Raw genomic sequence first — 23,419 nt, forward strand, 5'->3', positions numbered from 1 at the left:
ATGTTGAGGCAAAAATGAAACCTCTAAAGGAATCATTTGACCGGTTGCAAAAGTAAACCAGCTTTGTCAAATCATAGGGGGCGGGGACCGATCTGTGGAGTACAACATGCATATACAGTTTGAACACTGAAGGTTTTGTTTAAGTGACGTGTATTTCTGCATTAACTTATTGGTTGTCTGAGTTTGACTGCTATGTGAAAAAAAAGCAGATGTGCTAATGGAACCAAATATAGCCAGACAATAATTTACTTGCGCCGAAGAATTAATGTTTGCACTTTAGGCTGCGAACCAATTTCATTGTGCCATACCACCATTTCAAATAAATGCTACACAGTTGAGGTTAGGAAAAAAGAATGAGCCATGGCAGGTGACTCAACTGAAAGTTTGGAGTGAAAGTATTTAAAGGTTAAGAGGCATAAGAGTCTCGGAGGCATATAGTGGGAGGGGTTCGGGTTCATTAATTCAAATTGCAGCAAGTCTCCCTGCCTTTCTTCTGATTTGGAGATGCTGGTGTTGGACTGGGGTGTACAAAGTTAAAAATCAAAGTTATAGTCCAACAGGTTTAACTGGAAGCACACTAGCTTTCGGAGCGACGCTCCTTCATCAGGTGATTGTGGAGGGCTCGATCGTAACACAGAATTTATAGCAAAAATTTGCAGTGTGATGTAACTGAAATTATACATTGAAAAACTGATTGTCTGTTAAGCCTTTCATCTGTTAGAATACAGTTTCACTTCTTTCACTGTATTCTATCACTATCACTGTATTCTAACAGATGAAAGGCTTAACAGACAATCAGTTTTTCAATGTATAATTTCAGTTACATCACACTGCAAATTTTTGCTATAAATTCTGTGTTACGATCGAGCCCTCCACAATCACCTGATGAAGGAGCGTCGCTCCGAAAGCTAGTGTGCTTCCAGTTAAACCTGTTGGACTATAACCTGGTGTTGTGTGATTTTTAACTTTGCCTTTCTTCTAACCTGCTGTTGTAGCCACAGTGTATATGTAGTGAGCCCAGTTGAGTTCTGGTCAATGGTAACGCCCCCACCCCCCCGGATGTTGTTAATGGGAGAATTCAGTGATGGTATCACCATTGAATGTCAAGGGGAGGGTGGTTAGATTGTCTCGTTGGAGATGATATGTATGCTATCATAGAATCCCTACAGTGTGGAAACAAGCCATTTGGCCCAACAAGTTCACACAAACCCTCTGAAGAGTAACCCTCCTGGACTCATTCCCTACCCTAGTATTCTACGTTTACCCCTGATGAATACACCTAACCTACATGTCCTTGAACACAACAGACGATGTAGCATGGCAAATTCATCTCACCTGCACGTCTTTTGATTGTGGGAAGAAACCCAAGCAGACATGCGGAAAATGTGTAAACTCCACACAGACAGTCATCCAAGGCTGGAATCAAACCCAGGTCCCTGGTGCTGAGAGGCAGCAGTGCAAACCACTGAGCCATCGTACCACTCTTATCTGTGTTTAGGCAAAATGTTTTCCTCTTAAAGGATTGAATCTGTCTGGGACTCTGTTCCTGAAAAGACATTGGAAACAAATCTTTGAATATTTTTAAGGCAGAAATGCATGGAGTTTTGGTTGAACTGACTCAGATAGCTCAATTGGCTGAACAACTGGTTTGTGATGCAGTGATGCCAGTAGTGCAGATTCAATTCTCACACTGTTGAAATTATCATTAAAGAGTCTTCTCAATCTCTCCCATTGCCTGAGATGTGGTGACCCCCAGGTAAATCCTCCACTCTTTTCCCCCCCCACCCCCACCAGTTGTGTCTCCCCTCTGGAGTTAGTGACTTTACATTTATCCTTGAACCAGGATAAATGGGTTCAGGTCTCGCTTGCTCCAGAGGTGTATCATAGCTTCTTTGAACAGGTTGTTTAGAAAATATCTTTATCTGTACTTCGAAGAAATATGAAAGCCTTATGCAAACAGAAGTGAAAGTAGAAGGACTATGAGCTATATGGTTACAGCATATACAATCAGAACTCTTGAACTTGAGTTCACTTTGTGCTGATGTCTGCACAAAATGCTTACTGCTTTGTGAGTTATTTAAGCCACGTGGCATAAGAGCGATAAATTTTAAAAAGATTTGCATTTATATCACACTTTTTATATTTTCAGCATGTCAAAGTGCTTCTCTGTCAATGAAGTGCTTTTTAAACACTATCACAATATGGGGAAATGCAGTAGCAAATTTGGACAGAGCAAGCTTCCACAAACAGCTTTGTGATAATGACCAAATAATCTGCTTGTGTGTTGTGTGATTGAGGGTTAATTATTGTCCAGAACACAGAGGAGAACCCCACTGCTGTTCTTTTATAATAGTTGTAGTTTTCCAGGGGATGTGGGTGTCATTAGCAAGGCCACCTTTTGTTGCCTATCCTTAATTGCCCTTGAACTGCAATTGCTTGCTTGACCGTTTCAGACTGCAGTAAAAGTCAACCAGGTCATTGTTGGTCTGGAGTCACTTGGAGGGCAAACTGGGTAAGGGTGTCAGATCTCCTCTCCTGAAGGGAGATTAATAAACATTTTTACAGTAATCAATGGTGTGGAAGCCATTTCTGAGATTAATTTTATATTTCAGATTTGTATATTTCAATTGTATTTGGACTCCAGCTGCTGTAAACCCATGTTCCCTCTTATCAATAATCTTAGCCCCTGAATTAATAGCCCAGTGACATTATCATTCTCCCCATGGTAGTACCTTGCAATTTTTTATATCCACCCAAACAGGGTGTTTGAGCCTTCATTTAACATCTCATTTGAAAGATGGCTTCTGCATCAATGCAGTACTGGTGGAGCACTGCACCGACATAACCGCACACACACATTATACATTTAAAATATAATTTAAAATCACGGATGAAGAATGAAATCACTGGTGTCTTTCTCATTCTGTTGACAAAAGAAACAATTATTCTTCATTTGTGGAAGAGCTGAGGAATTCTTTCTGGGATGTTCTTGTCAGTTTCTATCCAATATCCAGAATCATTGTTCTCTTTGAAACTCATTTCTCCATTTATAGATTCTCCTCATTCTCTCCATTGAATCTCTTCATAATATCCAAGACTTCTGTCATATCATCTCTTAGGTCTTTTTGCCTGGGAACAGAGCCTGAGCTCGATTTACCTTTTCCCAATAGTTGTATCCTCTTGATTTTCTCAACATCCTTGCAAATCTGTTCTGTACTTTCTCCAGTGCTTCGCAGCCCTGGCTGCAGAATGGACAGGGTGCACGAGGGATCCTTGTGGCCTAGCCAAAGGTCTGTAACTCTGACATTATACCTCTAGATTTTTGTTAAAGCTTGATCAATCTGTGATGCTTATATATTAAGGTATTCCTGGATCTCTTTGTTGCTCTGTCCACTTGAATCTCTGAGCCTTCCAGGAAAATGTTGCCTCTGAGCTACGTTGAGTTTTACAGTATTGTGCAAATGAGGCTGGTGGTAAATTTTTTGATAGAATTATGACAAGGTTAGATAAATTAGACATAGGAAAGCCATTCCCATTAGCTGATCATCAAGAACTAGGGGACATGGATTTATGATTTTGAACAAGAGCTATTGGGAATGTGAGGACGAACGTTGAGTGGTAATGACCTGGAACTCTGTCCACAAGGTTGGTGGAAACTAAGAACAACTATGGTTTCAAAAGAAGATTGGATGGGCACAAGCTAAATTTGCAGGGCTCTGGGGATACTGAGTGGATTGCAATAGTGAACTGACCTGCACTTGATGGGCCAAATGGTTTCCTACAATGATGTAATGAAGGAGGATTGGAGGATTTGAGCTATAGGAAGAGGCTGAACAGGCTGGGGCTGTTTTCCCTGGAGCGTCGGAGGGGTGACCTTATAGAGGTTTACAAAACTACGTTGGCATGGATAGGGTAAATAGACAAAGTCTTTTCCCTGGGGTCGGGGAGTCCAGAACTAGAGGGCATAGGTTTAGGGTGAGAGGGGAAAGATATAAAAGAGACCTAAGGGCAACTTTTTCATGCAGAGGGTGGTACGTGTATGGAATGACCTGCCAGAAGATGTGATGAAGGCTGGTACAGTTAGAAGGCATTTGGATGGGTATATGAATAGGCAGGGTTTGGAGGGATATGGGCCGGGTGCTGGCAGGTGGGACTAGATTGGATTGGGATATCTGGTTGGCATGGAAGGGTCTGTTTCAAGCTGTACATCTGACTCTAAGACACCTTCCCATGACAAACATGTGTGATCTACAGTGGGTCCCCCGATGACTGTTCAGTTGATTATTAAGTGAAAGAATGAGGAAATGAAGAGGTGTAGTGAGGGCATAAGGTACTCTTGCAGGGTTCAAGCTTTGAGCACCTGGAGATGTAGAACTGATCTGTTTGTAGAAAACAGGTGGACTTATGAAAAGGGAATGAAATATTTTCAGTGCCATAATACTATTGGTTTGACATATAAGGAGTTTTCAAGTCTCAAAATAGCTGATGTCAAACTGGCAGAGTTTTTTTTCTCTTTATTCTTGTGTGCAATGTGGGTATTAGTGGCAAGGTCTGCCTTTATTGTATACCTCCAAGAACGCCTTGAACTGAATGCCTTCCCACATGGTTGACAATGCACTCCAGTGCATCTCCTCCACTTCACACACTACCGCCCTTGAACCCCACCCCTCCCAATGCAACAAGGACAGAGACCCCCCTCCAGTTCTCACCTTCTACCCCACCAACCTCCGCCACCTCCAAACGGACCCCACCACTACAGATATACTTTATTCCCCACCCCTATCAACATTCCAAAAAGACCATTCCATCTGCAAATCCCTTGGCAGGTCGATACCCCCCACCAGCCCTCACCCCACTCCTGGCACCTTTCCCTGCCACTGCAGGAAGTGCAAAATCTGTGCCCACACCACTCCCCTCACCTCTATCCAAGGCCCCAAGGGATCAGAAATTTACCTGTACCTCTCCCAGTGTCATCTACTGCATCCATTGCACCCGGTGTGGTCTCTTCCATATCAGGGAGACAGGACACCTTGCGGATCATTTTAGAGAACATCTCTGAAACACACGCACCCACCACCCCATGTCTGAACACTTCAACTCCCCCTCCCACTCCGTCAAGGGTGTGCAGGTCCTGGGCCGCCTCCACCACCAAACCGTTACCACCCGACGCCTGGAGGAGGAGCACCTCGTATTCCGCCTTAGGATCCTGCAACCACATGGGATAAATGTGAATTTCGACAGCTTCCTTATTTCCCCCCCCCCACACGCACACGCCACATTATCCCAGTCCCAAGCCTCCAAACCAGCACCACCCTCTGGACCCATCCATCACCACCCTCCCACCCCCCCCACCCAATCTATCTCCTTCTCTCTCACTTTCATCCACCACCTATAGTTTTTCCAGCTGCTTGCACCTGAACCCCACTCCCCTCCCCCCCCATTTATCTCTCAGCCCCAACCCACAAGTCTCATTCCTGATGAAGAGTTTATGCCTGAAATGTCGATTCTCCTGCTCCTCAGACACTGCCTGACCTGTGCTTTTCCAGCACTACACACTCGACTCTGAGCTCCAACATCTGCAGTCTTTGCTTTCTCCTGAATGCCTTGCTAAGTACAGTGCAGAACTGCAATTCTGTGGCTGCGGAGTCACATGTAAGTCAGGCTGGATCAGGAACAACATTCTCTCTAAGCTGCACCGCTGCTGGGAAGTTCTGCCCACCGATCAGCATGGCAACATACTAGTTGTGTAAGCAATTGTGCACAGATCTTGGAGGTCAGCAGAATAAAATAATTACAGGAATGACTGGAGAGCATGTTTACTTCCCTACTGTACAGTAGTGAATCCGATGGGTTTTATGAACATCTTCTTGAAATCTTTGAGATTGGCTATATATTCCAGAATTTTAAATTTAAATTCCTCTGGCTGCCATGGTGAGATTTGAACTCTGAGGGTTAGTTCAGACCTCTGGATTACGAGTCCAACAACATCACCAGGGTACCATCTCTGCTTGTATTTAATTTAAACAGTAAATGGGTGGCACAGTGGTTAGCACTGCCTCACAGTGCCAGAGACCCGGGTTCAATTCCCGCCACAGGCGACTGACTGTGTGGAGTTTGCATATTCTCCCCGTGTCTGCGTGGGTTTCCTCCGGGGTGCTCCGGTTTCCTCCCACAGTCCAAAAATGTGCAGGTTAGGTTAATTGGCCATGCTAAATTGCACGTAGTGTTAGGTGCAGGGGTAAATGTAGGGGAATGGGTCTGGGTGGGTGCGCTTCAGCGGGTCGATGTGGATTTGTTGGGCTGAAGGGCCTGTTTCCACACTAAGTAATCTAAATCTAGCTAAACAAGTGCCCTTTGGTATCTTGTGTAGGGACTCATCATAAAATTTCTTGTCATTCTGTCATTTCCTGCATTTTCAACATTGATTGTTCAGGGAGGGACCAGTAAAATAGTCTTCTGTACCTTCTTTGCATGTTTGTAGGTGGTGCTGTTGGGAACAACCCAATTGGACAGGAGAATCAGGAAATGCTTATGCAACAGCAATCCTATTAAGTACAAATCTCGGCAAACTATTCTTCGACCAATTAAGAGCAGCGAACTCTATGCCTTATAGTAGACTATATAGGAGTGCAGTCATCATTCCTCAGAGGAAATACTTCAAGGTTCAAGGGATATAAATCTGGATGCTGGCTGACTCCCTATCTCTTTAATGAAGTGCTAAGTGCACTGTTCAATGGGCTATGCTGAGGCCTCAGAGTGCCAGCTAGAATGAAACTTAAAGCAGATTGGCAATGCAGCCTAAGGGACTGAGTGGCTACTTTCTGGGCTGTAAACCTTCTGTGATTTGATCCCAAATGAATTATTTCTGAAATATAGTGCCTGGTATAGTAACAAACTAAAATGCTTGCATTTCTGTAGCACCACCAGCCAGGCTACAGGATGCTTCATAGTCAATCAAGTACTTACGGATGGAAAATTGCAGTTTTAGCAGCATATTTGCACACAGCAAGCTCTCACAAGCAGCAGTGTGATAATGACCATTAAGACTGTGATATTCTGTTCTTGTGGCATTGGTTGAAGAATAGATATTGACCAAGACCAGCTGGGATAACAACCTCTCTTCAAAATACTGCTGTTGGATGTTTTGCATTAGCCTGGGAAGGCTGACAGCCTCATTTTAACATCTTATTTGTGACATTATGAATTCCCATAGGGATGCTCCCCTTTGTGCAGAGAGAGACTTGAGAGAAGATTTGCTAGAGGTTTGCAGAATTCAGAGATATTTTGAATAAATAATGAGAATCAGTTTGCAACAACCGGAGGTTTGGTGACCAGAGGCACATTTATGAGGATTGTCAAAGACCGGATGTAAAAATTGTCCTTAGTGAGTTATTGAGGTCGGGGATGCACTGCCTGAAAGTGCAGTGGAAACATAACCAGCAGTAGGTCTTAAAAGGATTTGGATAAATATTCAAAGGGGAATAAATTACATAGCTATGAGGGAAATGATAGTTGCACTGGAGAAGGGTTGTTGCTGGTTAGCTCAATTGACCATATGGCTAAATGTGCGCTTCATAATAATGTCAAGCGCACGTTTGTTTTCTATTCCAGCCAAGGTAGACTTTGAGACTTGTCTCATTAGACCATAAGAAATAGGAACAGTAATAGCCATTTGGCCCCTTGCCTGCTCCACCATTCAATAGGATACTAGCTGAGCCAACATTCACCATGTCCACTTTCCTGCCTTTTCACTATAATATTTGATTTCTCCTACTTATCAAGAATCTCAACCTCAAATATACACAAGGACTCTGCCCACAGCTTTCTGTGACAGAGTTCCAAATGCTCAACCTTCCAAAGAATTTCTTCCTTATCTCGTCTTAAATTGATGGCCCTTTATTCTGACGCCATGCCCTATTCCGAGACTTTCCCAACAATGGAAACATCCTTTCACTGTTTACCCTTTCAGTCCTCTTTAGAATCCAATATGTTTCAATGAGATTTCCTTGCATTCTTCACAACTCCAATGAATAGAGTCCCAACCTACATATCTTTGCTTGTAAGACAGTCCCTCCAAACTGAGAAAGTTCTTCAACAGAATACCACCACTGACTAAAACTTGCTGAACAAACTGGTCAGGATGAAGTATTGGAGCTGAAAATGTGATGCTGGAAAAGCGCAGCAGGTCAGGCAGCATCCAGCAACACATTTTCAGCTCTGATCTCCAGCATCTGCAGTCCTCACTTTCTCCTCCAGGATGAAGTATTGGCCAATAATGAGCAGAAGATCATACAGTAGGAGTAGTCAGCACAGGCGCAATGGACTGACTGGCCTTCATGTGTGCTACATTATTATGCGAATAGCAAGTGAGTAATTACTTCACCGGTTTCTGATGATTTTTTTTTTCAAAAATAATTTTTGTGAGCGCATGTTCTTCAAGAAGGGAAACATTCTGTCTCTGTACCACTGATGTAGCACTTTTAATGCAGTAAAACAACTCGAGACATTTCACAGGAGCCTTATCAAATAGTGTAGCACCAAACTACATAAGGGGTTATAGGACAGATGGTCAAAAGCTTGGTTGGAGATCTTCAGGAGTATCTTCAAGGAGGTAGAGAAACGGAGAGACAGAGGTTTAGAGAATGAGGTAAGATGTTAGAGATGCTCAAGAGGCCAGAATTGAGGAATGCAGAGGAAGGCCGTGACTGAATCCCAAAACTGGACACAGCAATTTGGGAAGGATGTGAAAGCAATCTGTGGCTGTGTAAATATCTTTGTTTTTACTTCAGTACATTTGTCTTCTGAAATTTTCACACTCGAGCTGGTAGAACATATCAATTATAGGTTGAACCCAATTGTTAAGAAGTTCAGCATTCGATTGGACTTCACCATAAAACCATAAGCAGTAGGTGCAGAGTCTGCTCTGTTATTTTATTACTGAGATAGAGAAGTCAGTGTTGACTTTCCACCACCAAATGCTGCCTGGCTTGCTGTGTTCTTCCAGCCGCCTCCTTGTCTGCCTTGGATTCCAGCATCTGCAGTTCTTTTTGTCTCTGTCATTTTCTTACAGCTGGTGTGTTTGTCGACCCCATTGTCCTGCTTTCTGTCCATAAGCTTTAATATTCTTACTAACCAAGAGCCACTCTATCTCTGTCTTAAACACATTCAACTACTTGACCTCCATATTTTTCCGTAACAGTGGGCTCCACAGATTCACCACCCTCTAGATGAAGAAATTCCTCCTCATCTCAGTGCTCAAGGGTTGTCCCTTCACTGAGTCTTTGCCTTCGGGTCAGAATTTTTCCTACTAGTGGAAACATTTTCTTCATGCCCACTCTATCCAGGCCTCTCAGTATTCTATTAGTTTCAAGTAGAACCCCCCTCACCAAAACAATCCTTGAAAAACTCCATCGAGTACAGATCTGAAGTCATCAGCTGCTCCTTGTATGCCAAGCCCTTCATTCCTGGGATCATTCGTGTTAACCTCCTCTAGACCCCCTCCAATGCCAGCACAATCCTCCCTTAGATACAGGGCCTAAAACCGTTTACAGTCTTCCAAATGCAGTCTGACGTAACCCTTATACAGCCTCAGCACTTGTATCTCTGCTCTTCTAGGAGAAAGTGAAGACTACAGATGCTGGAGATCAGAGCCAAGAGTATGGTGCTGGAAAAGCACAGCGTGTCAAGAAGCATCCGAGGAGCAAGGGATTCGACGTTTCGGGTATAAGCCTTTCCTGATAAAAGGCTTATGCCTGAAATGTCGATTCTCTTGCTCCTCGGATACTGCCTGAGCAGCTGTGCTTTTCTAGCACCCCACCCTCTGCTTTTGTATTCTAGCCCTCTCAAAATGAATGTTAATATTGCATTTACCTTCCTAACTGCCAGCTGAACCTGCATGCTAAGAGAATCCCGAACCAACAAGCCCAAGTCCCTTTCTCCAGCTTTCTGAAGCCTTTCCCAATTTAGAAAATAGTCTCTGTCTCTATTCTTCCTACCAAAGTGCATAACTTCTCACTTTCCCACATTGTATTCCATCTATCACTTCTTTGCCCACTCTGCTAGCCTGTCAAAGTTCTCCAACACAACCTGTCCTTCCACTTATCTTTGTGTCACCTGCAAACTTAACAATAATACTCTCATTCATTCATCCAGGTCATTACTGTGTAATGTGAATAGTTGTGGTCCCAAAGCTGACCCTTGCGGTACTCCATTAATCACTGGCTGCCATCCTGAGAAGGACCCCTTCATCCCTTCTCTCCACCTCCTGATGATTAGCCAGTCCTCCATAAATGCTAGTATCTTGCCCTTAAAACATAGGCTCATCTTATTTAACAGCCTTCCTGTGTGATATCATGTCAAAGGCCTTCTGAAAATCCAAATAAATCCTGTCCACTAGCTATCCCTAGTCTAATTTGTTTGTTACCTTCTCAAAGAATTCCAGCATATTTGTCAGGCACGATCTCCTCTTGACGAAGTATGTTGACACAGTCCTATTTTACCATGCACTTTGAAGTATACCGTAATCTCATCCTTAATAATAGACTCTTAACATTTTCCCAATGACTAAGGTCAGGCTGTCTCTGTCCCTTCTTAAACAGGGATGTTACATTAGATATTTGCCAGTCCTCCAGGACCCTTCCTGACTTGAATCATTCCTGAAAGATCACCACCAATGCCTCCACAATCGTCCTCAGCTATCTCCTTGAGAACCCCGAGGTGTAGTCCATCCAGTCTGGGTGATTTATCCACCTTCTGACCTTTCAGCTTCCCAGCACTTTCTCCTTCGTTATGGGCACTACATGCACCACTGCCTCACATGAAGTTCTAGTATGCTACTTGTACCTTCCACCAAAAAGATTGATGCAATCTACTTCTTCAGTTCCTCTGCCATATCTTTGTTCTGCCTTATGATTTCTCCAGCCTCTGTTTCCTTCTGTTCACCCTTGCATCTCTCTCACCTTTTGTGTATCAAAGCGGTGTATGGTTAAAATCTGGTGCTGACTGAACTTGCCTCTACCACATTCTCAGTCAAGGCTTTGCAAGTCAATTACATGATTATTTGAAAAGGAAGAATATGCTGGGTTATGAGAAGTAAGTGCTGGTGCAGACACGATCAGCTGAATGGCTTGTTCTGTTGCAATTCTGTGTGCCTCTTGAGTCAATTTTGTCTACCTTGCTATAGATCCTCAAACAGGCACAGAGAAAAGAGATATTTCATGATTAATATGATTTGTCTGTATGGTAAGCTTTTCTATTCTCAGGCATTTTCTAATCACTCTGTTCAGAGATGATATTATGTACCTCTGATGCAGGTGGGAATTGAACCTCCTGGTTCAGAAATAAGAATGCTACTACTGTGCAACTAGAGCCCCTTTGAAAGCAAAATGCTGTGGATCTTCTCACTCTATCATGCATTATTTCTGTTGTGCATGTTGTCTACTTGACGTAGGATTACGTTTTGTTGTTAGGAATAGAATTTAAGGATTTTTGATCCAGCGATGTGGAGGAACAACAATATATTTCGAAGTTAGGATGGTGGCTGGTGGCTTGGAGGAGAGGTTGCAGGTGATGTTCCCATGCACTTGCTGTGCTCCTTCTAGGTGGGAGAAGTAGCAGGTTTGGAATTTAAGGGCCTTGAATTGCTGCCACGTAAGTTGGCAATGTTACACAACGATGCCACTCTACATCGGTGGTAGAAGAAGTGAGTGTGAAAGATGATGGATGGGATGTCAGTCAACTAGACCACTTTGTCTTGGATGGGTGTGTTGAGTCTCTTAAGTTCGAAGTGGGCTATCAATATTTCTCCCCCAGGGACCCCAAACCCCCATCTCCTTTACTGTGTCAAATTAAATATTCCAGGGCCGCTCCTGAATCTACTGGAGGACGCAACAAAAATAACCTGCTGCTGAAATTGTTTTGTCTTGATCACGTTTGTTCAAAACAAGATTTCTCAAGAGGTTATTTTCTCTTTCATTCAATGTCATTGTAGTTTAGTGTCGGTGAGGACAGTAATGAACGTTTTGTTAATAATATTTAGTAAATTTTATGTTAGTAAATTTTAACATAAATTTTTTTTAAAAATCAGCATTGAACATGGTGTCTTTTGATAGAGAATGTTTAAAGTGACTCAGTGTCTATGTACAGTCAATTTTAACTGTTCTCTCTGAATCAGTTCCCTATCTTATCCCAAATCCCTTTCACCTAACCACCCTGACACTAGCTGACCAACATCCGGTATGGCACTGCATCATGTTTTAAAGTTTGCATTCTTGTTTTCATATCTCTCTATGCTATCCTGACCATGCTTCCCCCATCTCCGTGTAGTCACCAGCCCACAACTGTCCAAGAACTTTGTGTTCCTCTACTTCTAGCCTCTTGTGCACCCCTGATTTTAATCGTTCCGTAACCGTGCCCTTCAGCTGTCTGGGCCCTATACTCTGGAATTCCTCCCTGACCCGCATCCTTTAGAGTGTTTCTTAAACCTCAACTACTTTGATCTTTTGTCTTCATAGCTGTTTACATGGTAAGGTATGTTATTACACTCCTGTGAAAAGCCTTGATATTTTGTTTTATCAGTAGTGGTATATCAATACAAATGATTGTTTAGAATGTCATTTATCAGTGTTTAAGAGACTGAGACATTGGGAAGTCTCCAGCTATCCATAGGGTTTCTATCTTCCAAAACTGAAACCATATTGTCTCCTGACACAGAATTGGCTGCGGAAATGTCTTCCCACATTGTAAGTTAGCTCCAGTCCTGCTGGAGACTCTAGCTCTTTGAGGTAATAAACTGAGGCCCTGTATACCCTTTCACATGGATGCAAAAGATCCTGTGTCACCACTCAAAGGGAATGTCGGAGAGTTCTTCCCAGTGACATGGCCAATGTTTATCCCTCAATCAACATCACTCAAAAAGAAAATGGATTATTTGGTCATTGTCACAGTGTGCACAGCAAGCTCCCACAAACATCAATTTGAATGCAACTTTTGTTGCCATGCAACAGTGGCTACACTAAAAAATGCTTTTATTGGCTGTCAAGTTCTTAAAGACTTCTCATGGGTGTGAAAAGCAATATATAAATACAGATCTTTTCTTTTTTTGTGTATGTATTGAGATCAATAAAATGGGGCTCAGTCAGAAGCAGTGTGCTTTCAGAATGCAAATGGGCATTTTCATTTGACTGTTTCCAGAAGATTGAATTGGATTGAGCTTTTCAACTTTTCTAACAATTACCTTATTCATTCAATTATTAATTCATTCTTAATGCTGTGATAAAATTGTCCAAAGCCTTTCTATCAGCTTACTGCTCCTCCATGGTGATTATGCTTTTCTGAAAAGAGATACTGGAAATCTGAAAGAAAAACAAAATGTTGGAGAAACCCAGCAAATCTGGCAGCATATGTAGAAAGAAACAGGGTAGTATTTCAGGTCAATGATCTTTCATCAGAATTAGGGTAAATTGAGGGTGGGGCAGGCTTATAGCAATTAAAATATAAAGAGGAGTGGACAAAGTCAAAGAGGAAGATCCGGAAATATGGAGAGATTAAATGACAAAAGGATTGATTGGACAAGGCTAAAGGAGATGGTCATGGGACAAGTAAAAATAGAAAAGGGACTAGAGGTGTGAATGGCAACCACAGCATCATCACCATCAGCTACCATTCGAACAATGTGGGAGCAAATTGTTGAGCTCTGTTTAGCTGGGAGGTTGTAATGCACACAACCAAAAGGTGAGGTGATGTCCCTTGAGCTTCATTAGAACCATGCAGGGTTGAAAGGAGAAGATGGTGAAGGCAGGGTGGGAGTGGGGATGGACAATTAAAATGACAAGTGACAGATATTCAAGGTCATGTTTGCGGATTGAGCAAAGGTGTTTCGCAAAGCAATCACCCATCATTTCTTTGTGATTTTATGGAATTTGACATTGCTGGCAAGGCTGGCATTTGTCAGCCAGCTCAAATCTCTAGAATTGAAAGGGCTGCACAGCTATTTCAGAGGGCAATAAAGAGTGAACCATATTGCTGTGGAATCACGTGGGCCAACTGAGTAAGAATGGCAGATTTCCTGCTTTCAATTAGATGGATTTTACAACACCAACAATGTTCAGAGTTACCACCACTGAGACTAGTGTTTAATTCAGTATTTTGTACTGAATTTAAATTCCTGCAGCTGCTATGATAGGGTTAGAATTGATGTGCCCAGAGCATTAGACTGTGCCATGAACAGTAAATACATTACGAAATTAAAAAGTATGAATCAATCTCCGTTTCACCTGGTTGTACAGTATCAGGACCTTGAATAGGACAGTGTTGCATCTCCTCTCTTCCCACAGTGCTACATGTGTTCTTTATATATAAAAGTGCTCAGACAATTAATAGGCACCACCTGAAGGGCCTTGGGGAAACAAAGGCATGATGGGGGTGATAAGGAGTGGATAGAGGGGTGGTATTCCACTGTTGGTATTTATTTTTAGACTGGCACCAGATTTTGACTTGTTCCACAGCAGAGAACTCAACAGTTTTCTAAAAATAAATATCAAACATTCTGAACAGCACACTAACTCACCACGGTATGAAAGCTGTCCAGTTAAATCAAAACTTCCAAGTTATAACAAATGGGAGCAGTATGGTACAGCAGGCACTGATACGATGAGCTGAATGGCCACATCTCTGCTATATTATTATTCTCTGAACTGAAAATTAGGAAAAATAATTAAAACTTAAAAAAAAACTGCAGATGCTAGAAACCAGAAACAAGCAGAAATTGCTTGAAAAGCTCAGCAAGTCTGGCAACATCTGTGGAGAGAAATCAGCACTAACATTTTGGGCCCAGTGACTTTCCTCAGAACTGATCTTGCAGATTGGAGACCAGAAGATCAGGAAGGATAGTAAATACATGGCAGGAGATAAGTTTGGGAGAGGGTTTAGTGTCAGACGGAAGCTGAGGGGAGAAAGGTTCCAGAGGGCCGTGGGTATGAGTTGTTGCATCTTGTGTTCCTTGATAGCTGAATCGAAAATAAAATGTTTCTTGTTAGCCGGAGGATGAGCTGGAACTAGGAAGCAGTACAGCTCTAAGTCAGGGTGACGCAGTGCTTTGGAGAGAGGTGTTGAGAGTGTGCATATGACAGTGTGTAGCATTGAGTGTGGATCTCCAGTTGCAACAAGAACAGCTGCTTGTGGAACGTTGAACATCACAGAGATACCCATGATCCTGGGTGGATTCAAAACACTAAGGATGAAACTTGAGATGGAATCCACAAGGGGTGAAGTCTGTCCAGAGGCAGTCACGGAGGAATATGATGTGGCTGTGGATTTGAGTTTTAGCAAATACCTCGTCAAACACCACGAGCAACAGCGAAATTAGTGACAGTACGCAAGAAGAAAGATTGGAAAGGAAGTCCTGTTGGAAAGAGGAGCAGAACTTCATCGAGGTGGCCATGCCTGGAAGTGTGTGGCAGTGAGTCAAATAATAAATAAAAACCAAAAAGCAGATGTTAGAAATGTGAAACAGAAAGTTAGTATTTCTGATCCAGTGACCATTCTTGAGAATAAATACTTAACTCTGATTTCCCTCTACAAACCTGCGAGCTTTTCCAGCAATTTCTGTTAGGAAGCATAATTGTTGGGTTATGAAATTTAGAAATAGAGTTGGAAGCTCTCAGACCTGGGAGATAAACTCTCAAAGATCCTAGATTTGTGTTGAGTACACTAATTTCATGAGGACAACAACTTTCTTTTTTTCACTCTGATGCTTTTACACACCACTGAACATTTTTTATCCTCCCTAACTAAATGATCAGGTTATATTCAACGCCTATAAGGGGCAGCACAGCAACAACAAAAGTGAGGGAAAGTTAGGAAGAGAGGGAGGTGGCTAAATCAAAATGGAGTTAGAGGGGACAGGAACAACTTTTGTATAGCAATTCCAATGTGTAAAATGTCCTGGGCTGTTTCACAGGAACTTTAATAAACTTTTGGTGATGAAACGTATAAGGACATACTTGGAAAGCCAACCAAAATCCTGGCCAAAGAGGTAGGTATTCAAAAAAAAAGAGATTGACCAGGGGTGATGGGGGAGGAATTAAAATTCATATCTCAACTAAAAATAGAGAGGATTGTGTCTCGGAAAGTTGTCCAGCCAGAGGAACTCAATAAAAATCAGCTAAAGGGAAGGAATTTTGCCATGTGAATCTTCATTGGGACATGTTATGAGAAGTTGCAGGGCTGGTAGGACTTGAACCTAGACTTTTGGTCCAGGTGTAGGGGCACCACCATTGCGCCACGATACCTCCAAAATACTACCAGCAGTTATTGTGAGATGTGAACCTGTGACCATGATCGCTGGTCTGGTGACATTATCACTATTACACTCATATTATGACAAATCCAAAGCAGGGGACTTGAACCTAGACCTTAGAGCAGAGGTAAGAACACTACCACTCTGCACCTTTGATAATTTTTACTTGGATTCTCATACTCACCAAGCAGTTTGTACAGAAGCAGCATGTTACTATCTGGTAAATCATACTGTTCATTTTGTTAATGTCTTGATTTAAGATTGAGAAGAAACAGGTGGTGTCTATTAATTGTCTGAGCACTCTGTGTATAGGGAGCATCTGTAACACTGGGAGAAGAGAAGGAACTGGGACCTTTAAGAATGTGTGGTCAATAAACTCTATGCATGAAGTCAGGAGTCTTGGTTTCTGTGTCTAACTGGTTTGGATCCAGATTGACACAGCAAAGACAAGTCTAGGAGAATATTGCACACAACCATTTAACATTATCTGTGGAAACTAAAAAAAATGTGGAGAGAAATGAGAAACACCTGGATGCTTCACTCCCTTCTGTGCTACAAAATATAACAGTACGGAAAGAAGACATTCAGCCCATGTACTCCACACCTGTATTGTTTCACGCAAACCTCCCCTCCGTCTATACTGTACACAGATAATCTCCTACTTCTCCCTTGTCTTTACCAAGCTTCTCTTTTTAAATGTATCTAGGCTATTGGCCTCAACCGCATTGTGAGGTAGTCAGTTCCACATTCTCATCATTCTCTGGTTAAAAAAATTCTTTCCTGAATTCTCAGCCAGATTTATTTGTGACAGTCATTCCTAAGGGTGATCTCCCTCAACAAACAGAAACATGCCTCTCCTTACCATCTCAAATATCTTCATAATCTTAAAGACCTCAATTTTACCCCCTTAGTCCTTTTTAAATAAAAATTGAGTTGCTGCCCCTGTTCAATCTTTCCTGATCAGTGTAGCCTCTCAGTTCTGATGTTATTGAATAAATCTTTATTGCATCTTCTGCAGTGCTATTAAAAGAATTATTTAGTGTTCTTAAAGGTGTGTAACTTTGACCATGATTTTACAGTAAGCTAAAACATTGAGCAGACAGAAATGAGAGGAGACTGTTATATGTTTAAGCTAGTCGTCACAGCCCTATAGCTGATGCCTCATGATGCGGTAAATAAATGCATGGAGTTCTAAACCAACAGTGACAACTGTTCTTTCCCCACAGCAAAATGGCAAGCCCAAGACAGGACACTATAAGAAGACTTTTTCGGAATCTTTTGAGCAACCTCCAATGTATGTTCCTGTCCTCACTTACATGGGCTATGGAATTGTAACTTTGTTTGGCTATTTAAGAGACCTTCTGCGCTCCTGTGGTCTTGAGAAATGTCATGCAGCTCAGGAGAGGAAAGAACAAAAGGTATGATCATCATGTTCTTCTGGCAAGTTGAACTTAAACATGTCCTGCAATGGCAAACATATTTCTAAATGATTTGGAGATGCCGGTGTTGGACTGGGGTGTACAAAGTTAAAAATCACACAACACCAGGTTATAGTCCAACAGGTTTATTTGGAAGACATTTCTAAATGTGCTTGGCAATGTTGCCTTATGTTTACATTCTCTGAACTTCCATTTGTTATTTATCTTGTCCTCTAAACTGTCTTTTGCTGAAAGTAATGATTGATGTGGCAAAGCCTGGAGGAGCTGCACTTCATTTAGGCTTTAGCAAGGGACTTTTTTTGGTGATGAACCCAGGTAGTGTGTTTGGGGGGATATTCAGCCAGGAACAACCTTAACCAGAAGGAAATGTGCGTTTCTATACTAGAGATTGTGGAAGGTTTTTTGTGCATGTACTTTGTCAGTGGTTTTCACACAGCCTGCAGTGATATTAATGAACATTTAAGATAATAAGTTGAACTCTTAGTTTGACTCATCTATTCTCATGAGTTGGGACATCATGTTAGGGCTGTGAAAGACATTGGTAAGGCCACATTTGGAGTACTGTGTCTAATTCTGGTCACCCTGTTATAAGGGGGATGTTATTAAACTGGAAAGGGTGCGCAAAAGATTTACAAGGATGTTACTGAGATTGCAGTATTTGAGTTATAAGGAGAGGATAGATGGGCTAGGACTTTTTTTTTTCCCTGGAGCGGAGGAGGCTGAGAGGTGTCCTTTTAAAAGTTTACAAAAGGTTTACAAAATCATGAGGGGCATAGATAAGGTGGATAGCTATGGTCTTTTTGCAAAGGTAGAGGAGCACAAAACTAGAGGGCATAGGTTTAAGGTAAGGGGAAAGATTTAAGAAGCCTGAGGAGCAACTTTTTCGCAAAGATGGTGCTTCAAGTATGAACCAAGCTGCCAGAGGAAGTGGTAGCGATTAGTAAAATTATAACATTTAAAAGACATTTTGGACAGGTAAATGAATAGCAGTGGTTTAGAGGTATATGGGCCAAATGCAGGCAAATGGGGCTAGTTCAGTTTAGGAAACCTGGTTGGCATGGATGAGTTGGGTTGAAAGGTCTGTTTCTGTGCTGAATGGCTTGCTAATATTTAGACACAGAGATTGGTCCTCTATACTCAAGGAATCTGCTCAAGCCTTGCACTCTTTTTGAATTATCTGACAGCTCTCAACCCATCGGCTTAATCTCCATCTTCCTCCCAATTATTACATAACATCTGAGATCTTGATCAATTTGGATTATGTCTAGTTTTCTATTCTCCTGTCTGGAGAGGGTTGGAGAATTAAGGAAGACAGCAATATCATCAGGACAGTGAGATGAGATGGCCAGTGGTTATTGTAACTGGATCCTGAGCTTAATAACAGCCTCTTCACCAAACCAAAGCTGCTGGGAAGCCAGGTGTGTCTGCATGCACTGCACACTCATACTTTAAAGTTGCCTGTTTATCGCCCCATAATGGGGATGGGAGACGGTGGCTTCTTTACTGTTTCAGCCTCCCCAGGCGAGAATGACCCATCTGGTAATGTAATGAGTCCAATCAAATGCCTTTAGAGAGGATCTGGAGTGTGGCCTGGAATAGAATGTTTCCATTTATTGGTTCATGGCATGTGAGCAGTTATTGCCTATTCCTAATTGCTCTTGAGAAGATGTTGGTGATGCATGGGGGTGCAGGTACACCGACACAATGCTATTAGGGTTGAGTTTTCAGAAGTTTGGACCAATAACGGTGAAGGATGTGGCTTGGAGGGCAACTTAGAAGTGGTATTGACAAGAGTTTAAAATTTCTCCAAAACTACTGTCTAGTCAAGATCTCTTCAGATGGATGGAACAAACCTATGAGAAAGTTAGAGCTGGCGCACCAGTACCAGTGGTTAGAATGTAATTTCACATGTGCAGCATGAAAACATTTTGCAAGGCAATATGTTTGGTCAAATAGGGTAGTCAATGATATTGTCTTAACTACAATTTTCTCAATTATTTTCACTTACTTCTGAATAGGTTGATTTAAATGTTGTTACACACCTTTGGAGCGAGTGGGCTGAGACCTTGGGTGCTTTTGGTCCAGAGGTAGCATGGTACTTCCACTGCCACAAATAGTCTCCAGATCCATCACCTGTGGCTCATTTGGTAGATGTCTCTCTTCTTCAGTCAGATGATTGTGGGTTCATGTCCCATTCCAGAATCTGAGCACAAAAATCAAGGCTCGCACTCCATACTGAGAGGGATGATGCAATATCGGAGTTGCTGTCATCTGAATGAAACATTAAACCATGGCTCTGTCTGCCCTCTTAGACAGAAAAAATGCAATTAAGCTAATTTTGAAGAAGAGCATAGGAGTTCACCCCAAAGCTTAGGCCAATATTTATCCTTCACTCAACGTCATAAAAGCAGACTCTTTGATCATATCATTTTGCTGTTTGTTTGGAGCTTGCTGCATTTTCTACATGAAAACAGTAATCAGACATCTTGTCATAAAAGGTGGTATATAAATGCAAGTCTTTTGTCTTTCAGATTTATTCCTCAGTTCATGGTATTGCAGATTGGTAGTGTTGGACCTCATTATATTGGTGTTTGGCTTTTGGAAACAACTGTGACTTGTGTACTTATTGATTCCTTTGTGCAAATCAACACTTTGTACTCTAGGTTCCATCCTTTATCTCACATAGGTTTCCTCTGCTGTGTCTCCTGTAATTAAAGCCTTTCATATGGGGGAGCGCGAATGTGACATTAAGAGGACCAGACTACTGCTCTGGGGACTCCCGGTTCAAATCCTACTATGGCAGCTGATAGAATTTAAATTCAGTTCGTATACCTGGACTTGAAAGCTAGTTTCAGGGATGATCACCACAGAACTATCTTCAATTGTTGTAAAAATCCATCTTGTTCATTAACTTCCTTGAGGGAATTAAATCTGCTACCCTAATCTAATCTGGCTATATGTGGCTCCAGATCCTCCGAGATGTGGTTGATCCTTAACTACCCTCTGAAATAGAGTCATAGAGATGTACAGCGTGGAAGCAGACCCTTCTGTCCAACTTGTCCATGCTGACCAGCATTTGGGCCTTTATCCCTCTGAATACTTCCTCTTCTTGTACCCATCCAGATGCCTTTTAAACGTTGTAATTTAATTGTTGTAGCAGCCTCCACCACTGGCAGCTCATTCCATACACGCACCACCCTCTGTGTGGAAAAGGTTGCCCCTTAGGTCCCTTTTAAATTTTGTCCCTCTCACCGTAAACCTATGCCCTCTAGTTCTGGACTCTCCCATCCCAGGGAAAAGACCTCGTCTATTTTCGCTATCCATGCTCCTCATTATTTTATAAACCTCTATAAGGTCACCCCTTAGCCTCTGATGCTCCAGGGAAAACAACCCCAGCCTATTCAGTCTCTCCCTATAAGTCAAATCCTCCAACCCTGGCAACATTCTTGTAAATCTTTTCTGAATCCTTTCAAGTTTCACAGCATCCTTCCTATAGGAGGGAGACCAGAAATGCACGCACTACTCCAAAGGTGGCCAAACCATCATTTAGAAAACTACTCCGTTCTAGAGGAGTACGGTTGAATGATTAATGCTGCTGACATCCTCAGTCTGGAAGGACTGTCCTTTCCTAGATAAATTCGGTGTAATTTACCATGGAGTGACTGTTATAGGAGACTGCATTCTTTTTGTGAATGCTTTAAATTGAAGTGTCGCAGTGCAAGGGAATGTAAGACTGCCTGACATTGTCCATTTGGTAAAGTTTCAGGCTTCTCTCTAATAACAGAAAGATTCTGGGCAGCCAACAATTTCAGAATGCAGAATGGCAGTTGGACCAGGGGAATTGTCTGATCCTTACTCAGCAATTCCAAACTGTCGCCAAGAGTGCTTCAAGGTGACCCCGACAACATATTCAGATCAGAAATTTTCTGGCAAACGTCAGAAGTGATTTCTTGCACTGAACAAAACTGGTTGCTGCTTGGATGAAGACATCAATTGTGGCTGCAGAGTCCTTCAACAAAAACTTGCATTCACATGTCACCTTCAGCGTTAACAGCGAAACAAGGTGTTTCATAGCAGTGTTATCGAACAGAGTTTGATTCTGAGTCTCGTGAGATGTCAGGGCCAATAACCTGAAATTTGATCAGGGGTTTTAAGGATCAAGGGCCTTAAAGGAGGAAGAGAGGGGGGGGGAGGGGGTGTGGGCAGGGGGTGCGGATGCACAGTGAAGAGGTATCAAGAGAGAATTCGTGCACAGCTGCCAGTGATGGAACATTAAAATTGAGCATATATGAGAAACCTGAAAGGGGTGCAGATATGAGGTTTGCAAGGTTGGAAGCAGGTAGTGATCGGTAAGGCTGTGGAGAGATTTGAAAGGATGAGAATTATAACATTGACATTTGATTAAGCAGTAGTACAATGAAAGTCAGCAAACTTGGGAGACTGGGCGAATGCAATTAAGTATCCTGACAACAGAATTTCAGATGACCTCAAATTGGTGGAGAGTGAAACACAGGAAGGCTGTTGTGTTTAGAGTGTGTCTTTCTTGGATATAAGACTTTCCTCATTGTTTCAATCTTGCTATGATGAGCAAATCTGTGAGCAAGGCAGGAATGTTGATTTTCCAGTTTGTGACAGCTGCACCCTAGTCCCCGGCACCTGATGCAGGCCAGATATCCTGTCTCTTTCAGATGGCTGAAAGTTTATAGAGAAGCTATTTTCCTCGGGACAATGCTGCTGACCATATTAATAGTTTTATTTCTGTGTATGTCTTCCATATATATATATATATATATGTGTGAAATGCATTTAAGGGTAGTTGCCAAAAGACCCAGAAAGGAGAAGTCTCAAACTCAAATGCAATTATGATGGTCTGGACTGCACTGCCTGAAAGTGCAGTGGAAACTGAATCAGTAAGGACTTTCAAAAGCAAATTGGATAAATTCACGTAGGGGGTTTTGGGGGCTATGGTGAGTGAAATTATTTGGCTAGCACCTTCAAATAGCTACCACTGGTCTGATGGGCTGAATTGCCTCTAGCATTGTGTTGAGCATTGCTTCTGTTGAACACTCTATTGCATTAAACTCTCATGTTGAAAGATGTAAGTGGAGATGGTGATTTAATGGTAATATCACTATCCAGCAAACCAAAGGTAAAGGCTAATACTTTGGACAAAGATTCAAATCGTACCAACTGGTGGAATTTTAGTCAAGCTAACAAATCTGGAATTGAAAGCTAGTTTCAGAAATATAATTTCGTTCTTTTAAAAAAAATCTTGTTTAAACTCCACCTCGTTCACTGATGTCCTTTAGGGAAGGAAATCTGTCTTCCTTGCATAATACTCAAGAGCCACAGCAAAGTAGTTGACTCTTGGCTGGTCTCTCAAATGGCCTAGACAGCCACTCAGTTCAAGGATAAGTACTGGTCTTGCCCGCAATGCTGGCGAAAGAATTTTTTAAAAACTGGAAGAAAGGCTCTTTGCACCCTCTCTTCAACATCCGGTATTGTGTAAAATGGACTGCTGGTTAAATCTCTAGAAAGCATGTTATGTGCCAACTTATTTTTGGCATGCAGTGTTGAATTTCTTGACTGCATTCCATAAACCCACGCTAATACTGCATTGCTGAAGGAACAGGTAGAGATGCAAAGTAGGCGTGTGAGAGATTTTAATTACTGTGGTTTCAAA

General features: G+C 42.1%; 1 protein-coding gene across 1 annotated transcript in view; it reads left to right on the top strand.

Moving 5' to 3' along the window:
• The window catches only part of sptlc3 (serine palmitoyltransferase, long chain base subunit 3), a 121,484-nt gene that overhangs the window by 6,490 nt on the left and 91,575 nt on the right, over nt 1–23,419 (top strand). Inside the window, exon 2 of the mRNA XM_072581512.1 lies at nt 17,524–17,715. Coding sequence (XP_072437613.1) covers nt 17,524–17,715 — 192 coding nt within the window. The remainder of the gene's footprint in view (nt 1–17,523; nt 17,716–23,419) is intronic.

This window comes from Chiloscyllium punctatum, chromosome 11 (assembly GCF_047496795.1).
Source record: "Chiloscyllium punctatum isolate Juve2018m chromosome 11, sChiPun1.3, whole genome shotgun sequence".
In the NCBI taxonomy this organism is placed as follows: Eukaryota; Metazoa; Chordata; class Chondrichthyes; order Orectolobiformes; family Hemiscylliidae; genus Chiloscyllium; species Chiloscyllium punctatum.